Source organism: Danio rerio, chromosome 6 (genome assembly GCF_052040795.2).
Source record: "Danio rerio strain M-AB ecotype USA chromosome 6, GRCz13ab, whole genome shotgun sequence".
NCBI classification, from domain to species: domain Eukaryota; kingdom Metazoa; phylum Chordata; class Actinopteri; order Cypriniformes; family Danionidae; genus Danio; species Danio rerio.
In genome coordinates this window covers 36,922,312-36,941,202 of record NC_141026.1, presented here as the reverse complement: position 1 = coordinate 36,941,202, position 18,891 = coordinate 36,922,312, and the positions used below count along the sequence as shown (strand labels likewise).

Genomic DNA, 18,891 nt, shown 5'->3' with positions numbered 1-18,891 from the left:
ACAAGTTCATATTTGGATATCCCATATATAAAATATATGTCGTATACAACATATCTTTATGTGTTGAAATATTGCAAAAATAATTTTGTATTTATTTTCAACCACTGGAATTACAAATATGTACATTTAGGTTCAAATAAATAATATTTGGCCATATATAACACATATATGAATTTATAGCTAATATTTTTATACATATATGTACATAATTGTAATTCCAATGCTTGAAAAAAGTAAGCTGCCATTTTTACAATTTTCTCGAAGATTAATGTTGCATAAATGACATATCTTATATTTTTGAAATCCAAATCTGAGCTTGTATGTCAAATTATAATTTGGATATATCTATGGGTGTGCATCATGGCAGACCAGGGTCAAACGTGTTAATAATTGAATAGTTCAAGCAAAAATGAAAATGTTCTCATATATTTAACTCACAATCAAGAATTTTATTATATAATAATAACATGTATCTCTCCAGTTTTGCAATAGCAGTGAATAGAGTTTTCGCCAATGAATGATGTCTAGCCAAAGCTTAGAAATAACAAGTTTTCGTTACACGTTCTGTACTGTTACTAAGTTCTCTCATGAATGTATGTATGGGAAAGCAAAGGAGAAATTTAAATGTGGGTATTTGTCATACAAAAACCCATTTTACTTCAGAATAACCCAATTGGTGGACACACTTTTTAACCATTTACTGCATTTACAAAGCTTTAACATTGCAACTGCATTGACAAAGCCGGGAAGTGCCAGTATATCATTTAATGTAACTTGTAATGTGTCATTTGAAAATAGACATTAATATGCACATGGGATGGTGAGTAAATTATGGGAGAATTCTAATTTTTGAGTGAACTATTCCTTCATCTGTAAAAGTCAGAGTCAGAATATTTTTAACATACTATTGGGTTTGCAGTTTGTGCAACTGTAGTCAGAATTATTAACACATTTAAATATAATTTAAAATCTCTTTAGTTTACACACTCTAAGAAATGCTGGGTTACTTAAACCCAATTTGGTTAAAATATGCACAAACCCAAACATTGGGTTAAATGTGGTCCTATGAATTTAAATTTAACTAAAAAAAAAAAAAAAAACAGCAAATGGGTTACACCCAGAACTGGATTGAAATAACCCAGCATTTTTTAGTGCTATAAAAATGAAAAACATAAACATCTAAGTTAGACTAAATTCAATTAAGGAAGAAAGTTCAAATCTGAGACATGACTGTAAACAGTATAAATATAATCCGAATGGGGAAAATGCTGGTTTGTAGTTGCTGAAAAACTTCCATAAATTAATTAATTAACAGTAATTGAATCAGTTTAGCTTCGTTTTTTGAAATGTCAAGGAAATTATTTTTTGATGATAATTTACAGACTGAAATATGCAACTTGCACTACTTTTACAAAAGACCTACAGTATTAAAAAAAAGAAGGTCATTTACACTACTGGTCAAAAGTTTGAGGTCAGAAGGAGTTTTAAATGTTTTTAAATAAGCTTCTCCTCACCATGGCTGCAATTATTTAATCAGGAATTATAAAATTGTGAAATTTTATTGCACTATATAATAACTGTTCAAAAGTAGTTTATCTTTTAATTTAATCATTTATTCCAGTGATTTTAACGATGATTTTTTTAGCTTCATTACTCCAGTCTTCAGTCACATAATACTTCAGAAATCACACTAATATTAATTATTATTATTACTATTATTATTATTATTATTAATGGTAACAATAAAAGCAATATTGACTGAAGTAATAATTTCATTTGAAACCACATATAAAAAGAAAGCAGTTTAAAAATTGTGATAAATAATAAACATTTTTTTACATTTAATAAGTGCTGCCTCAATTAACAGAGTAATTATCTTAAAAAAAGGAAAAAAAACTGACCCAAAACAATTTTATTCAGTGATGTATTAAAGTATTAGAGATTATCGTCTCAATTAGAGATTATTAAATTATCATTATGCTTTATTATGGTTTGACAAAATCTTGAATAAACAAAAAATCTGTCATTACAGATATAAATTAAATTTCCTAATTTATTGTAACATAATTCAGATACTTTATGGTAATTTAATTATTTCACAATGTTAACATTTTACTGTATTATTTTTCATCAAATAAACTGAAAATTATTTGACTGATAGCGTAAACAATTTATGAAGACTCTGATCAAACCAGAGGAACAACTTCAAAAGCACGTTTAAGCAGCCCAAAATAGCAGATACGTATATTTGAACTTGGGCTGCCAAAGACACCTTTTTCACTCACTCTCTCTCTCTCTCTCTGTTTTCTCTCTCTCTCTCTCTCTTTCTCTCTCTCTCTCTCACACACACACACAAACATACACACGCACAGTGGCTTAGTGGGATATGTGAAGGGGCTGCTCACATGCTGCTCAGAGAGAAAGCAGAGGTCTACAGGGAACAGCCGAAATGGAATTGGATTGTGTTTATGTGCAAACATTCCTTCATATAAATGAATGGAGGGAGCACATTACTATTCAGGCCGAATTGATAACCATGTGTGTCTTCACTGCAGTGGCTTGCAAACTCATTCCCTAATTTAAAAGATCATCCGTGGCTCCTCCAATCCCCTGGAAGTTCTCCTTTAATTGCTCTTTTGTCTGGGGGGGGCCACAGAGACCTCCTCATCATGTGTTTTCCTCCATCACTCAGCCTCTATTGTCTCCCTATAAACACTTGGATTGCATTCAGTCGATGAATCACATTGGGTTTTTTTTTACCAAGCCACAATAAAAGAAGGCATTTTTACAATTTTTAAGATGAGAGGGATGGCTGTAATTACACACAGAGCTTTTAACATGCTTTTTAGAGGAAAGGTATTTCACTTAGTGTCTTTCATTTGAATATGAGCTTAGACAAGGTTGTTACAATCCCACTAAGCCACTCTCCAGACAAACCAATGAAGCCCATCAGGTCCTTTTGACAGAGACATTCTACAGAGATATATGTATATTTACATACGCAGTACTTTATATAGGTATAGTTAAATCAAACAGTCAAAAGGATGATGTGTAGAAACTAACTGGGAGAATGATCACAAAATCAAAATGTATGAGCGACACTTCTCTTTGGGGGATCAGAAATAGCCATTTATAAACTGCTCATTTCATAAATAGCACAATATGCTTGAAAGACATGTTGTGGGATGCTGTCAGAGACGTTTCTGAAATAAAACTCTTCAGATTTAATTCAATGCAAGCTCTATCGACAGAATTTGTGGATGGAAAAATATGCACAGTCAAGTTCTTATAAAAGTAAACAGTAAAACTCTCTGTCAGGAGAGTTTAAAATACGGTACTGAAGCAGCATTTTCAAGCTCAAGTGAGCATTCATTTCATTTCGCTATAATATGTGAAAATATTCAAGAGAATTATTGTCTAACATCACAGGTCCATGGTGCTACATATAGGCAGGTATATTATAATCACAGTGCTCAGCATATATAAGTACACCCCTCACAAATCTATTTTCTAAATTCATATTTTTAATAGGAAGCTATACAATATTATATTTGTGCATATACATTAGATTAGTCAGTACTGAAGCCAAATCTGAAGCATATCTTACAAAATAACCTAGGATAACGGTCCAAAAATTAGTACACCCAAATTTATATGTTATAGAAAAATATTAAATACAAATTTTAAAAAGAGGAAAAATCAAGAGAAGCAAACAAATTTGAAAAAAAATTGTTGAAATTTTTTAGGTTTAAATTTTTTTTTTGCAATATTTAGCAAATTTAATTTATTTATTTCATTTAATTGTATTATTTTTTTATTTCTGAATATGTTTGGTGACTAAAATATTATTTTAATAAATATATATCTGTTTAATAAACCTGTTTTGTTTAAATGCACCAAAATACATTGCCTATAATCACTGAGAAATGGATAAACGTATTCATTTTTGAATTGGGGTGTACTCAGTTACGCTCAGCACTGTATGTATAATATCTACACACATACACACACTCACATCATTCATATAAACATATAACATACCTAATGCTTAAAAACCACATGTGGTAATTCTATAGTTGTAATTAAACAACTACAGAAAATAAACAAATTACCCAATACTCTAGGTTTTACAACTTTAGGGAATATTATACTCCAACACGCCATAGTTTACTGTAGCATTGTATGTTTACTGTACCTGTAGCATGAATTAACGAATAATTGTAAATACTAAAATACATACACAGTATGATACACTAAATACATGTACAATAGAGTATAACACATTCTATAGTAATATTATGAAAGCAGTTTTTAATATTTAAAAAAACATTTTAAGATAAATATTATTAACCCTTTAAGCTATATATTTTAATATACCATCAATATACAATAACTTGCCTAATTACCCTATCCTGCCTAGTAACCTAATTAAGCTTTTAAATGTAACTTTAAAAATATGTCTTGAAAAATATCAAGTAAATTTTATTTACTGTCATTATGGCAAAGATAAAATATATCAGTTATTAGAGATGAGCTATTAAAACTATTTTGTTTAGAAATGTGTTGAAAAAATCTACTCTCCGTTAAACAGAAACTGGTGAAATAAACAGGGGGGCTAATAATTCAGGGGGTCTAAGATATATGTCTAGATATAAATCTAGGTGTATTCCTTTTAGGCAAGGTGAACAATGTGCTACATAAAAAAATAAATCACTAAAATAATTTACATATTTATTAGGAAACAACAATATTTTTCTTGTATTAAAAAAGTAAACATGTAAAAAAAACATTCTAAACCAGTGTTTTCACTTTCCCTGCTACATCAATATTAATTCACCTGTCATACAGTGGTGTTTCCAGGCAATTTTTACTTTGAATGAATCTTTACTTTTACTTTTTTATGATGAATGAAAAATAAGATAAAACTGTATATAAACGTTATTGACTAATCTGCGAAATACTGAAGACATCTCGTAGAATAAAGATTTATTAATAATTTAGTTTTATGCATCATGTGCTTTCAAACTTCAAAGTGAAGAAAAGAGGTATTACACAGGTGCAAAACAGCTTGCAAAAAAATTCCACTTTAAGTGCTTCACTGTACCCACTTTCCTTTATTGCATCAAACTCAAAATTAAGTTAAAATTACGTTGCAGAGTAATTAGCATGCTGTCGATGGGGCTTATGTTGTATTAAACATGGAATATAAAGCTAAATGGAGCAGCAGCAAGTTTATAAATGGCTAGTTAAGACCACCATAAGTGTCTCCAAAGCAGGTAGTGCACATAAAGCTGAAGGGCAAAAGCTGTTCATCTACTGGGTGAACAAGGCTGAATTCAAAATGCAGGATAAAATGCTTAGTTAACTTTATTACTCACCTATTGGAATGACTATACCCAGAACTGCAACTGTTATATTGCTACCAAGGAGGAAGTGGTCATTTCCACTTCCAGCTGTAATAGAGAGAGATTAAGAAAAAAGAAGTGGGGAAAAAAAGAGAAAAATCAGTTTTTACTTTACATGCAATCACACATAACAGATCTTGTCATAGCAAACATCATTGCATTGTCCATGATAATTGTATTCCTTTAGAGAAGTGTTTCTCAACCACATTCCTAGAGGACCACCAGCTCTGCACATTTCCCATCTCCCCTTGACAAAAAACACTTGACTCAGATCATTAGCTCATTAGCAGAGACTGAAAGACCTGTTAAACAGTAGGTGTGACAGATAAAGCAGACATCCAAAACATGCAGTGTTGGTGGTAGGCATGGGACAATAACCATGTTCAAGGTATACCGAAGTTTGGTAAAGTCAAGGTTTTAAAACCGTCAAAATTTTCTTTATACCATGCAGATTTCCGCAGATTTTTAGCCCAACATTGATTCTGTTTATTTACTTATACTAATGTGTGTAAATGTATATTTATTCAGTTTTTAAATTAATTTCAGTAATATTATTGACAAATATGAAAATATTCATATTATTTTTTTACAATATAGTTTGTAAAGTAATATTTTCTGTATTAGGTAGATATATTATATGAGAGACTTGCTTTGTTTACCAAATAAAGTGGATCTAATTGGATTTGCATTTTAAACATTAAATAACAGTTAAAAAGGTATTACTTTTTATTTAATATATTAAGGTTTTAGTTATGATACTCCCAAAATAATTCTGCATAAATCCACAGATTTTAACACAATTATCTGCAGAAATAGCAAACACATTTCTGCAGATTCCATCTGGCCCTACTAATTAGTTTAGTTTATATTAAGTTATATTAAGAATGATTAAGGGCGTGGCCACTTGAGTGACAGCTAGATCTTGCAGGTCGCCATTGCACCACCTCAGCTGATTCCATCTGATTAGCTGCAGAACTCCCAGATACATCGTATTTTTGTTTTGTTTTATGTGGCTTTACACAGACAATTGTCATTTGGAAATATTTCTTACAATTATCATATAATATGGCATCCTGTGTGCACTTAACTGTGCTTACAAGCCATTCAAATAGCCTCCATTTGCCAGGTGAGTGAAATTATGTACTTATATAACATATCTACAAATGTATTTGTTTGATTTAAGATCATTTATCATTCATAATTATGTTTAGAACTTGAATGCACTCCAGAATCTGACAGATTGATTAGCTGTAGGCTATAACAGTCATGTAAAATGTTGTCATACAGTGTTATGCCTGAATTTCATAAATAGCCTTGCATTAACAAAATATATTTGAAGTATTTTGAAGTAATTCACGTTTTCCTCCTGTAAAAAAAGTCATCAGAACAATGTTTAGTGGCTCAATGTATTAAAACAGTGTTTTAAAAGACTTTAAAAACACTTTATTGCTATAGTATACAACCAAGCATATGTAGTCAGAACGAGTCACAGGTAATGAAGAATTAAGCATTTCACACAAACTCTCTGCAAACTTCACACAAAAATGCCAGCTGGTCCAGCCGGGACTCAAACCAGCGACCGTTCTGATGTTAGGCGACAGTGCTAACCACTGAGCCACGGTGCTACCTGTTTACATAGCTATAAACAATTTAACATTTTGTATCAATGAGATGTGAGTGTCATTCTATGACACCTTTAAACTAGTGTAAACCATTGTCTTGACCACATCTATTTGCCTAAATGCACTATTCCTGCAAACTTTAACCCTGTATTAAAAAGCATGAACTTAAGGGTGTGTAACAGGTACAGTATTTTGCTAGCTCTGCTATTTTTATCAAGCTGAATCGTCTCCAGTTTGTATAGCAAACTGCCCATTTACTTGGCTATCTTGCCCAAGGCTATTCATTCATTGCTGTTCATTCACCACTTTGCCTTGCGCTGCTGCTTCTCATCTTAAGGTTTCTGCTGAGCAGTTGTTTCCACCAAATAAATCCCACCTCAATCTCACAATTAGCATGTGGCCCTCCATTAGCTACAGCATAATTAGTGTCTGATAATGGAGTCTGAGCTGAGAGATTAAGAGGACTAGATAGTACAGCACTGGCATACAGATTCAGGCACACAGCCTGAGGGGTAAAATAAAAAAAGGGCTTGTAAAACCACTACGAAACAAAGGAAATGCAGTGTACACAGTAACCATTGCATACAAAAGGAAAGCTAATGGAGAAAACATATTGCTGGTAAGAGAATCCTCTTAAAGCTACAGTGAACATGTTATTTAGATGATACTAGTGACATGGGTTTCTATGGAAACGCTTTATTTGCATAATTGTGTTTGTATATAGAGTATAGTTCCCATTTATGTGCATTTTGTTTTCATTAAAACTGCATTGAAATTCTCTTCATGCAAAACAATTTATCGACTCCACTAAATCATTCCTCACAGAGCCATATGTCTGTGAGAAGACATATCTGTGTATCTAGACTCACAGACAGGCTCATTAATGTGGAAATGCTTTTAGTGCAAGCAATTCACCCACCTGTAACAGGTGATGCTGACAAACTCTGAGCAATGAATACTGTTAACCTAAATCTACAACATTTATCAGTGAGCATTTTGTATAATTCATAAAATTTGTTCAGAATACTACATGTGGATGGTGTGCTTGACACTTAAATTGGTGTTTGACAGATTAGCTAAATAAAAAAATGAGGACAGTCAGATGTTTTGATGTGTTTGAAAAAAAGTCTCTTATGCTTATCAAGATTGCATTTATAAAAACACACTCGGCGGATGGTTAACAGGCTTGTGCTTATTCAGCAGGGTGTTTTTACACCTCTAGTTTGGAAGTGTCTAGCTTCTAGTTTTAGAGGGGAGTGTCGGAGGTGGGAAAATGGGATGGTGCATAAAAATTTGCATAAAAATGTCAGTTTCGATTTAGGCACACGCTGATTTTCAAAGAGGCAAAACACACACACAGACGCAGGGCAGAAAGACAGTGACTGTGTTTATATGGACACCATTAATCGAATTATTTGCCAAATTATTAAAGGGTGGTCTTTAACTGCAGTTTGGCACTTTCATTCAGGAATTTCATTCATGCCCCTCGTGACAAACGAGATATTTGATTCGAGGAATTGCTGGAAGCGTGTATTTTTAATGCAATGTTTGATATCGCAACGGTGAATGAGAGAAAAAAAACTCCGCATTTTTCTATAATTTGGATGCACTCGGCAGGTAGCTTCAGAAAGCCGTGTGTGTTATTCATGTCACAAAATGCAGCGAAAATCCTACACGATGGTAATAGTTTGATAACAGTGTTTACATGTTTACACTCGGAGAGCAGCATTTACAGCGGATCTTTAAGTCTATAATATTGTAGTGGTATTAACGTAGGTCCGTCTTTAAATACTGAAAGAGTACTGCTGACGATTCAAACTAACTTTGCCATATGAATAAACAAACAAAGACACTGATCGCTTACTTATCAAATCTGTAGAGACAGGACAATCAACACTAACTGGAAGCGTGTCTTTATTAAAAGGAGATGAGCAGCAAATCCAGATTTTATCCTTTCCAGATGTGCACTGTAATCCACTCGTGAGTCCAGATGCGCTCTCAAACAAAACCTTTACTGCAGCAAATTATAAAAGCAACATTGACGACCTGTATCTCTAAACAACTCTTGTGTGACGTCTCTCTGCGTTTGAACACTGTACAGGTACAAACAGTCTTCAAAGCTATCATGCATATTAATGAAGTTGCACCGCATAAACAATAGAGTGCGCTGATTGGTTTGAACCAAGTCTTTCTCATGAATGAATGCAGCACACTCAGTGTCACAAAGTACTCCCAGGTACAGACAGCCAGTCTACAAGCTGGAATACACACAAGGATCTAATCGGCGTGACACAGCTTAAAAAAAATGGTTTCAAACCGGAAGAACGAATCTGCTCGAAGTAACGCAAAAACAACCAATTTTCACTTTTTAGTGAAATATACGTGTCCTAATAGTGTTTTGAGCAGTGTGGGACACATATATGACTGTCAACAGTTTAAAAAATGTGTTTACTTACCCCTTCTCTACTTACTCGTTACTCCTTTACTTTCATGAACAAGAAAATGATGTTGTACACACTCCTCTAAAGACATCCATGAGCCTATATATTTAATTTTGTTTATTAAGTGCAAAGAAATGTTTGAAACTATTTCTAAATTCAGTTTCAATTTCCAGCAAACGGATAAATGAACAATAACAATGAAGTGTGGTCAAAAAACTGAGTGATGTTCAAACACATGTCTTATTCTTATGCCCCATATGGTGATGCATACGTCTCCAAAACTGATGGACAAATCTAAGCTTGTTTTTATTAAAAAATATTTAAATTTGTTTATAATAAATAATACTGATAATAATATTAGCCTATACAAATGCAAATTGTGATGAATAAACTGAAAAAGCCCCCTGAGATGAGGCACGGAAGTAGTGTTTTTTTATTTATGTAGGAAATACTACTTTTTGTAATAATTTAATCCTTTATTTTTTCATACGTAAAGATATTTGTATATTGCTGTACATCCTGTGACCTGTGTGTATTAAGCAATGTGTGAGCGTTTGAACCCACATTGGAACATAACTAACACGCTCTGCGCTTGACTTTAGTTGGTCAATGGCGCAGTCTTCAGTTCTTCAAAATAGCAACTCGCCAACAATGCACCTTAACACCTCTATTTTAGACCAGAATGCCCATGAGTCCACAAAGTGGCGCAAATGAATTTGCTATTTAAACAATGTGGGGGTTAAGGTGGGGGTTAGGGTTATGGTGGTCTGAAAATAGTAACAAATCGCACCACACAAGTCTTGCGCCTTATTGTGCCGGGTGTATGACAGGGCCCTAAGAATGCAAATGACTCACTTTTGATTATTTAATGCACTGTATTTTAAAACAGTCTTGCTGCATAAAAGTATTTTAAAAAAATATATGTGCATAAATGATTATGATTGAGAGAAATTGTGATAAGTAATATGGCAGATTATAAATGTAATTTAAACATGAGCTCATGGTAGAAAACTGTGATGTCACAGGCATGCATTTCATTGCCATCTACTGGCCTAGCATGCATAAAATGTCTTTTGTCCTTTTGTTATTTCTCACAGATTTATGGATTGTTATAACCGCTGTGTTGTCTATACACAAATCTTTAAAAAACAACTCTAACTCTGAACATCGTTGTCATGTAAACGTATCCCAAAACTCCAGGCAGGTCTTTGTCTTCGTTAGCAAGCAGCCAGAAAAGCCAGAAGTGCTGGCATATTTCATCACTATCCTCAGTGCAGCAATTTACAGGTTTTATTTAATAGAGAGTTTTGCCATTTCAGCCGTCTAATATGCTGTTAGTCATAAAATATTCAAGAATCCAAATTTATGGTTCAAGAATGACCACTTCTGTGCTCTGATAATGCACTGAAAGGTGAAAAGGCAACAACAGCCCTGGTTGTTTTACCAGTTTTAATTTTTTCTTTTGCCTTGACAGACAATAACCTTTAAAATGGTTTTCATGGATGTAGATCTCATTATTAAAGTCAGTAATGGCTGTTTTCCTGCTGTTTTCCAGGTGGCATTGGAGTGTGAGTGCGGAGAGGAAGACGGCTGAGGGCAGTGTTCATCAGTCAGGGCTGGACGCTTCTCGCTTTCACTGGAATTCAGCACAGACACACACCGGGACCCCGGGCCACTGCTAAAGCCTCATCTATCACTCGCAAGTGGCCCGGTGATGCTCGGCAAGCAAATTCCACCACACATTAATTTTCATAGACTCTGAGGACTACTGTATGGGTACTGTATAAGAGCATTCATGCTTTAAAGGCTTCAGCTGAATTTAAGCAATGCTGATATTTTGCACACAATCCTATTCAGGTCAATGACATTAATTATTTAAAGTTTGTGGTCAGTACACTATATATTTTATGTTTTTTAAAAAAAAGTATCTTACATTCATTTGGATTGCATTTATTTAATCTAAAATAATTTTTTAAACAATTTTTACAACATACTGTATTTAATTACAGCTTTAAAATAAGTAGATTTTTTTTTAGCAGTCATCTATTTTTGGGAAACTGTGAAGCATTCTTTTATAAATGTTTCACAATATGGGTCTTGAAAATGCCATTAAATGTTTAAATATGTCCCTTCTATAAATGCTTCTTTCTCCTTACCTAACGAGACTCGCAGGTTATATATTGCAATTAAAATCACTATGAAACAAAACATTTATTTGAAGTCAAAATCATTTATATAAATTGTACAGTATTAAAAATACTAGGGAATTGGGATACATTATTTTATGAAAGTTCCACAATATTGATTTAAAATATAATTTATTTGATAAAAAAAGTAATTTCTATCAATTCTCCAACTTTTTCCCCTCTCCTTAAAGAGATTGGTTGGTTTATGATAAACAAAAGTCCACTATTTGTAGTAAATATAAATAGTTATGACTGATAGTTTATAGTTAACTAATTTTAAGTTTAAAAGGAATGCAATCAGTCATCATCAACTACCGGTAATATTTCTTCCTTAACCCTCAAACACATTTGCGTGTAAACGCTGTACAGTCAACTTACCTATTAATCATCTTAACCTAAATCATTAATCTTAATCACCAAATTTATTCAACAAGCTTGAAATAATGACCTTTTCAATGCTATTAAATGTACCATATTAATTATAATAAGGAAGGAATTCATCATCTGATATTTTTGATACATACTGACCTAGGACCCTATCATACACCTGGCGTAATAAGGTGCAAGATGTGTTTGGCACGATTTGTTGCTATTTTCAGACCAGCGCATCAGTAATTTTCACGTTTTGCACCACGTTGTTTAAATAGCAAATCCACTTGCACTGTTTTTGGACTCATGGGTGTTCTGGTCATATAAAGGAAGTGTGTTAAGAAGCATTGCTGCCATGTTGCTATTTTAAGGAACTAAAATAGACTGCGCCATTGACCACTGCCTCCGTGCCTTTTTTCAGTTTATTCAGTTTATGACACTTTGCATTTGTGTAATGTTATGATTATTACCAGTTGTTTATTACATTTATATTTACTTTGATAAAAACAAGCTTAGATTTGTCCACCAGTAATGTTTTGGAGACGTCTGCATCACCATATGGGGCATAAGAATAAGATGTGTGTTTTTTGACCACACTTTGTTATTATTGTTCATTTATTTCTTTACTGGTATTTAGAACTGACTTTAGAAATTGTTTTGAAACAAATCTTTACGCTTAACAAACAAAATTAAATATGTAGGCTAGTGGATGTCTTCAGTGGAGTGCGTACAACACTGTTTATTATCCACGAAATTAAAGAAATAAAGAGTAAAATTAAAATAAAGAGAAAGAAAAGAGGCCGAAGGAGGTGCGTAGTGACGGGTCCAGTTTTTCCACTTACAAAGATGTCATGTAAATACCAAATGCACCATGACATGTTGCGACTCTTAAAGGGGATAAGAGATGACACTCTGATTAGTTTAATGCAAGCTATGGCTCAAAACACCCATAATTCATTAAGAGAATAAGCACAACCTTGTTAGACCATGCACCAGGGTATTTTTCCATCCTTAAAATAGCAAAAGTGGATTCAGACATGCCCTTAATGCCCTTTTGCATCATGCCCTTTAGACTTTTTGCCTAGGTCGTTAAAATAGAGCCCCTAGACACAATCATGATTTGCAGGAATAATATAATTTGCCTTATAATATCATTAATATTAATACCATTAATATTTTATTTTAATAAGACAAAAGAGACTCATCACAGAAGAGGTAATACAGTATAACAGAACAAAACAATAGACGTAGACAATGATGTCATTGACTCACCGCGATGAGAGAGGTTGGCATTGGCTCCTTGTATGCTGTTGACATGTGTAATGGTTGTAGATGTGTGCCTGTGATCTGTGGTCGTCTCGGTGGAGGTGGGCTGTTTCCAGTGTGCAGTGGTGCTGGGCTGAGAGCTCGCTGTGCTTGAAGTGGATGTGGAGTGTGTGCTGGTGGAGCGATGCGTGCTGGAGTGGGTGGATGTGCTGAAGCTGCTGCTGCTGGTTGTAATTGGTGCTGTAGTTGTAAAGAGTCTACTGGTGGTTGTAGGTGTATTGGCTGATGTAACTGGGGTGGAGGTTGTAGGAGTCGCAGTAGTGGAGGGTTCTGCTGCTGAAGCTGTGGATGCAGCTGGATCTGGAGCAGCTGTTGTTTTGGGTTTCACTACAAACATAAGAAACAGAAGTCATTTATATTGCTAACTAGAAACAACTGAAGTTTAAACTTTCTATAAATGCTTTAGTCTGTCAAAATAGAATATGCCAAACATGTCCTGAAAAATAAATCCTTAATATTTTCGCCCCTGTATGGGCCATAATCCCTCCCCTCTTCTTGTAAATAAAACAAAACAATTAATTGCAGTTGCAGATGATGATAAATTGTAATTATTTTTCATGTGTTTTCCAAGTGCTGTTTAATGGAGATATTTTTTTCCCCAACACATTGTTAACATAATTGTTTTAATAACTAATTTCTTATAACTATTTCCTTTTGTCTTTGGCTTAATGGCTTAACTAGGTTTATTAGGTCAACTGAACAAGGTAGGTTAATTAGTCAAGATGTTTGCTCTAGGGGCTAATAATATTGACCTAAGCAGTTAAAAAAAGAAAGTAAATAAGTTTTTTTCCCTATCATACTAAATGATTATAATAGGGCTCTCTAAAAAAATATTGTTCTGTTAAACATGACTTGGAAAATATTTAAAAAGTATAAAAAACTTAAAAGGAAAAGCTAATTATGTGTATTTAAATGCATATTTTAAATAAAGTTTCTCCAATAAATTTTTAGATACTTGATTCTGATTGGTAAGCAGCATCATTTAGTGGTTTGTTACAGTGTTGTATAACTCAAGACTTTTTCCCAAGTTTCAGCTTGGAGCAAGAGTCAATTTGACGTTTTGCACCACACTGTTTAAATAGCAAATGCATTTGCATTCATATATGCACCCATTGGTGTTCTGATCTAAAAAAAGGAGGTGTGTTAAGGCTGATTGGTTTATTCTCAAAACACACCTATATCTCATTAAGAGAATAAGCTCAACGCTGTAAGACCATTGACCAAGCAGATTTTTTCAGTCATTAAAATAGTAAAAGTAGTTACGAACACGCCCTTAATGCTTTTAAGGACAAAATAGAGCACAGACTCCTGAAACCATGTTTTAATGATCTTGGTCTTGTCATAGATTTTATTTTACTTTTGATGTTGTGTCTTGACTTATACTCAAACATATTAGGGATCTGACTTATTTAAGAGTCCCATTTTCATGTCATGATTATTACAGTATGTTAATATTTCATTAAATTCACGTTTGATCTAATGACTGGTGATTTTATTGTGTACAACCTTGCATGACTTCAGACTATCACAGGACTGTAATGGGGAGTCTCTTATCTACATGATGAGCATGTCTTTTCCAACTTGTAACAGTTGAACATAAACGGGTGTAGTTTTACATTAAAATTCCTTGTATAAGAAATACAACTGTGAACTTACAGTACAATGTAATGTGGATAAGTAAAACACTGAAAAGTACTCGTAATTTACACCACCTATATGACTTTTCCCCCCCCCTTAAAAACCTTTTTTTAACCATTAACACAGCATTTTAAAGAGCTACAAGACACAATAAGGGCTTTCACACAGCATAGTTAATTACAGGAACTTAGCCAAGTCAACTAAAATCATTACCATTTCCAGTGGTGTGAATATGTCAGAAAAGTGGGTACAACTGCCTCTAAATCTAGGAACTAGTTCCTCTAGTCCAAAAGCCCTTATATAGTAAGGTAATGTAGCAACATTTACCTGTTATGCTTGTCTTTAGGGGTCTTTTGTTCTTTTCACAGCCTTGTAGATGCACAATCATTACTGACATCATTAGCGCAAGATGTCAGCATTAAACTTTAATAACTGTTGCTTCACTTATCTACAGTTGAGACACATTGTAGTTCCCTCACAGTCTACGTTCCAAATGACAACAACTCCCAAATTTTACTCACAACAATGAATTAATAGATGTTTGTATGTTGAAAGTGTGCAGTATGAGTAAACCTGAGCCAGGGCTCTCTCTTTTGTTACCTGACACACAGCGGCGCATGTCCGGGCCCAGTTCCATGCTGTCGGGGCAGGCACAGGTGTATTTGGGTGAGTGTTCTGTGATTTGAGGAGCTCTGAGGCACAGATACTCACAGCCTCCGTTGGGCAAATTCCCCATGTTGCATGTGTCTGGAACTGCAGAGAAAAGCACAGTTTAATTCTGATAAATTAGCCTTTGGAATAGTTCTACAGTACTACAATACTAGAACGAGAGCTGAACTATTAATATGCATTGAATGCTAGACTGCAGAGCCAAACCCTGGAGGTAGTTCAATGTCATTTGTTTATCATATACAGTAGATATTAAAAAGAAATTGAGTGTTTCTTTTCAGTTTAATGCAGTTCAGAATTAGTTAAATGCGGTTGGTCATGGGTATATATTGGATGCTAAATAAACTAGATATTAAATACAGAAACAGTCATTTATCACTTAATTTATGGGTTCTAAGTATGACATATATTATTAACTAAAATATTTACAGCATTCAAAAGTCTGGAGGCAGTACGATTTTTCTTAATTTCCTAATTCTCATTAAATTAATGACAGTAAAAGTTATTTAAAAAATCTCAAATGCATGGTTCATATTTATTAATGGATCCTGAAAAATGTATTAGTTTCCACAAAAAACAACATTGAAACTAGGGGTGTAACGGATCACAACCCACGGTTCGGAACACACTTGACCCATGAATTAACAACTTTTTTTGAACTTGTCAGTATAACAATTACAAAGAGATCGCCTCCTGCGTTATTCAATTCAAGTGAATGAAAGCATTTCCCTGAAAAATATAAAGATTACAGAAAAAGTTGTGGTGGGACCTAAATGGTTTCTTAGGTTATTAATTAAAGGTGTTTTCTGTTACTGTACTAGTTTAAGCCTGCATTAATGCATTCAGTGCAAAGCTGCACAATTAAACATGAAAAGATTGTGATCTCAATTTAAACCCGAGCAACATGAATAATAAATGTTAATTATTTGCAAATGTTTATTAATCTTTCAAAGCATTGCATTCAAATCTGCATTTGATCGAGAGAGATTCAGTTATTTCACTTTTTTTAGTAAGTTACAAACAATTAAATAGCAAAATAATGGGATAACAGTTTATTATTCAGATATAAACACTGATGTTTATGGTAAGCTTAAAATCACCATTTAATGGAACTTGTTGCTGGTGTATGTTGTAGCAATTACAATGTTTAACCAATAGATGGCGACAAACAATCGTCAAAATTATGTCAATGAATGGGTTTCAAAAACTATACACCTATAATGAAACATGGAGTTTAATGTGTGAATGGTTAAATAATTAATTGAAAATAAATATGATAGGTTGTACAAGATGTTACATTTCATTATTTATCATTATCAGCAACAGTCGCAAAGATTATTTTTCATAATGAATATTTGCTGATTTGAAAATGGTCCAATCTGTGTGACTCAAAAACAGTAGTGTGATGCGAACCATGAGATTTGTGATCCGTTACACCATTAATTGAAAATGAGGGATATTTCATGAGCATTAAATACGCATGTAAAAATGATTTATGAATGACATTAAAGAAAGATTTTGTGTTGATAAAAAAGGTCATGTTTATTACAAAAGTGCTACACAGAGCAATTATTGACTAAGCTTAACACCGTATCCATACTTGAAACACCATACTGCGACATGATAAAAGCTATCTTTTCCATGTTAAAAGAAGCTTTTGTCCTAACTATCAATGACAGTTTCTATTTTTAGAAACCATTTGTATTTCTGTGATCACAGCTGAACAACAGCATAAACTACTATGACAATAACCACCTCAGGTACTGATTATGTGCTTTATTCAGTGTTAAATGCTTCCAATGTGAGTTTCAGTACCATTTTACATGACATTTACTGCCCAACTGAAAGCAGCAGCAGATTTTACCCAAGAAAACCTTGAAAAGAAAAAACTAGAGAACAGTAAATACAGTTTAAACATAAATTTAAGGACTGTGAACTCCAAATGCAAGTGCAAACCTATGACCAAGCATATACTTTTAAATAATGTTAATATTGTAATTTTCGATACCGGCAACGAAGTTGGGGATCCAAATGCAGTGCCATTATTAAACAAAGAATGGTCAGACAAGAAATGGTCAATCACAGGAGCCAAGAGTATCATACAAAGCAATTTAAAAGAGTAGTGGAGTCACAGGCGAAAAGATCCAGGTCCAATCGGCTTATAGCAAAAATCAATAAACAAAGCGACGGTCTTGAAACACGGCACAGAGAACAAAACAAGGAAACCCCATCATGATGCTACAGGATAGCAGGACTAAGCAATGTGAATGAGAAAGTTAGTTGTATGTATGTAATGAGTGACAACGAGCTACAGCTGTGTCTGTTTGTAAGTTTCTGGATTATTGTCAGCTGTTGCAGGAGTTAATGGGGTGCAAAGAGTTCTGGGAGTTGTGGTTATGCAGGCATACCAAAATAAATCTCCAGCGTTGATCGTGACAAATATGTAATAGGTTTTATATGTTAATTATGTAATAATCAGATTATAAAATGGTCCATTTGGTTGGGATTGCAGTGCACTATGCTGCGCTTCTGAATGCTTGTGGTATTTAAGTGTTTCTTTTGTGTTGAGCCTGGAGTGGACATCTAAATTGCTTGATGCTGGAATCTTGTCATGTCACATGTTGTTAGGACACGCACTGTGTAAGCAACTATAAATCCATCTTTTAATTTTGTGGTCATTTAAATGAATAGATTACCACAATGCAGGAAATCCATTCGAGATTAAAATGTTCTGCTTTGGAAACACCATTAAGAAGGCTCTTTCACTGAATAACATTTTATTTCTATCTTTTCCTTAAGAAGCGCTATCATAAAATCATGTTTTGTAAGGGATGCTAAGCTGATTAATATTTCACTCAGAGGCACTTGAGATACAATAAGCGGTTGGATTCCATTCTCATCATCTTTGGTTGAGCGCGTGTTTTCCCGCTTTCGTTAGCATTTTCAGAGCAACACGTTTAATTCTTTGATTTAGATTTCAACAGCACTTCTCATTTATTAATGTGAGGAGGCTGTAAATTGGTTCTTCTGCTGGGACGCTGCACGTGGCCTGTTTGTGATAAAAGGATGAAAACAAAGAACCCAAATCTGCACACACAGGCACACACACTGCCACTTTTATTTTCTCTGCCTGTCTCTGGAACATAAAAAAACAACAAATCACCATAAATATGCTATTCAATGATACGTTGCTATTACTGGAGAGTAAAAAAACAAGAGTCAGCAAACATTTGCC

The 18,891-nt window shown here is 33.8% G+C and overlaps 1 protein-coding gene across 4 annotated transcripts in view; it reads right to left on the bottom strand.

Moving 5' to 3' along the window:
- Positions 1-18,891, bottom strand: part of lrp8 (low density lipoprotein receptor-related protein 8, apolipoprotein e receptor) — a 290,837-nt gene that overhangs the window by 6,004 nt on the left and 265,942 nt on the right. For all 4 annotated transcript variants that reach the window (XM_087255654.1, XM_087255652.1, XM_087255653.1 and 1 more), the window contains 3 exon segments: positions 15,588-15,740; positions 13,296-13,676; positions 5,379-5,453 (listed from right to left, as the gene is read on the bottom strand). In XM_087255654.1, the coding sequence (XP_087111780.1) occupies positions 5,379-5,453; positions 13,296-13,676; positions 15,588-15,740 (609 nt within the window).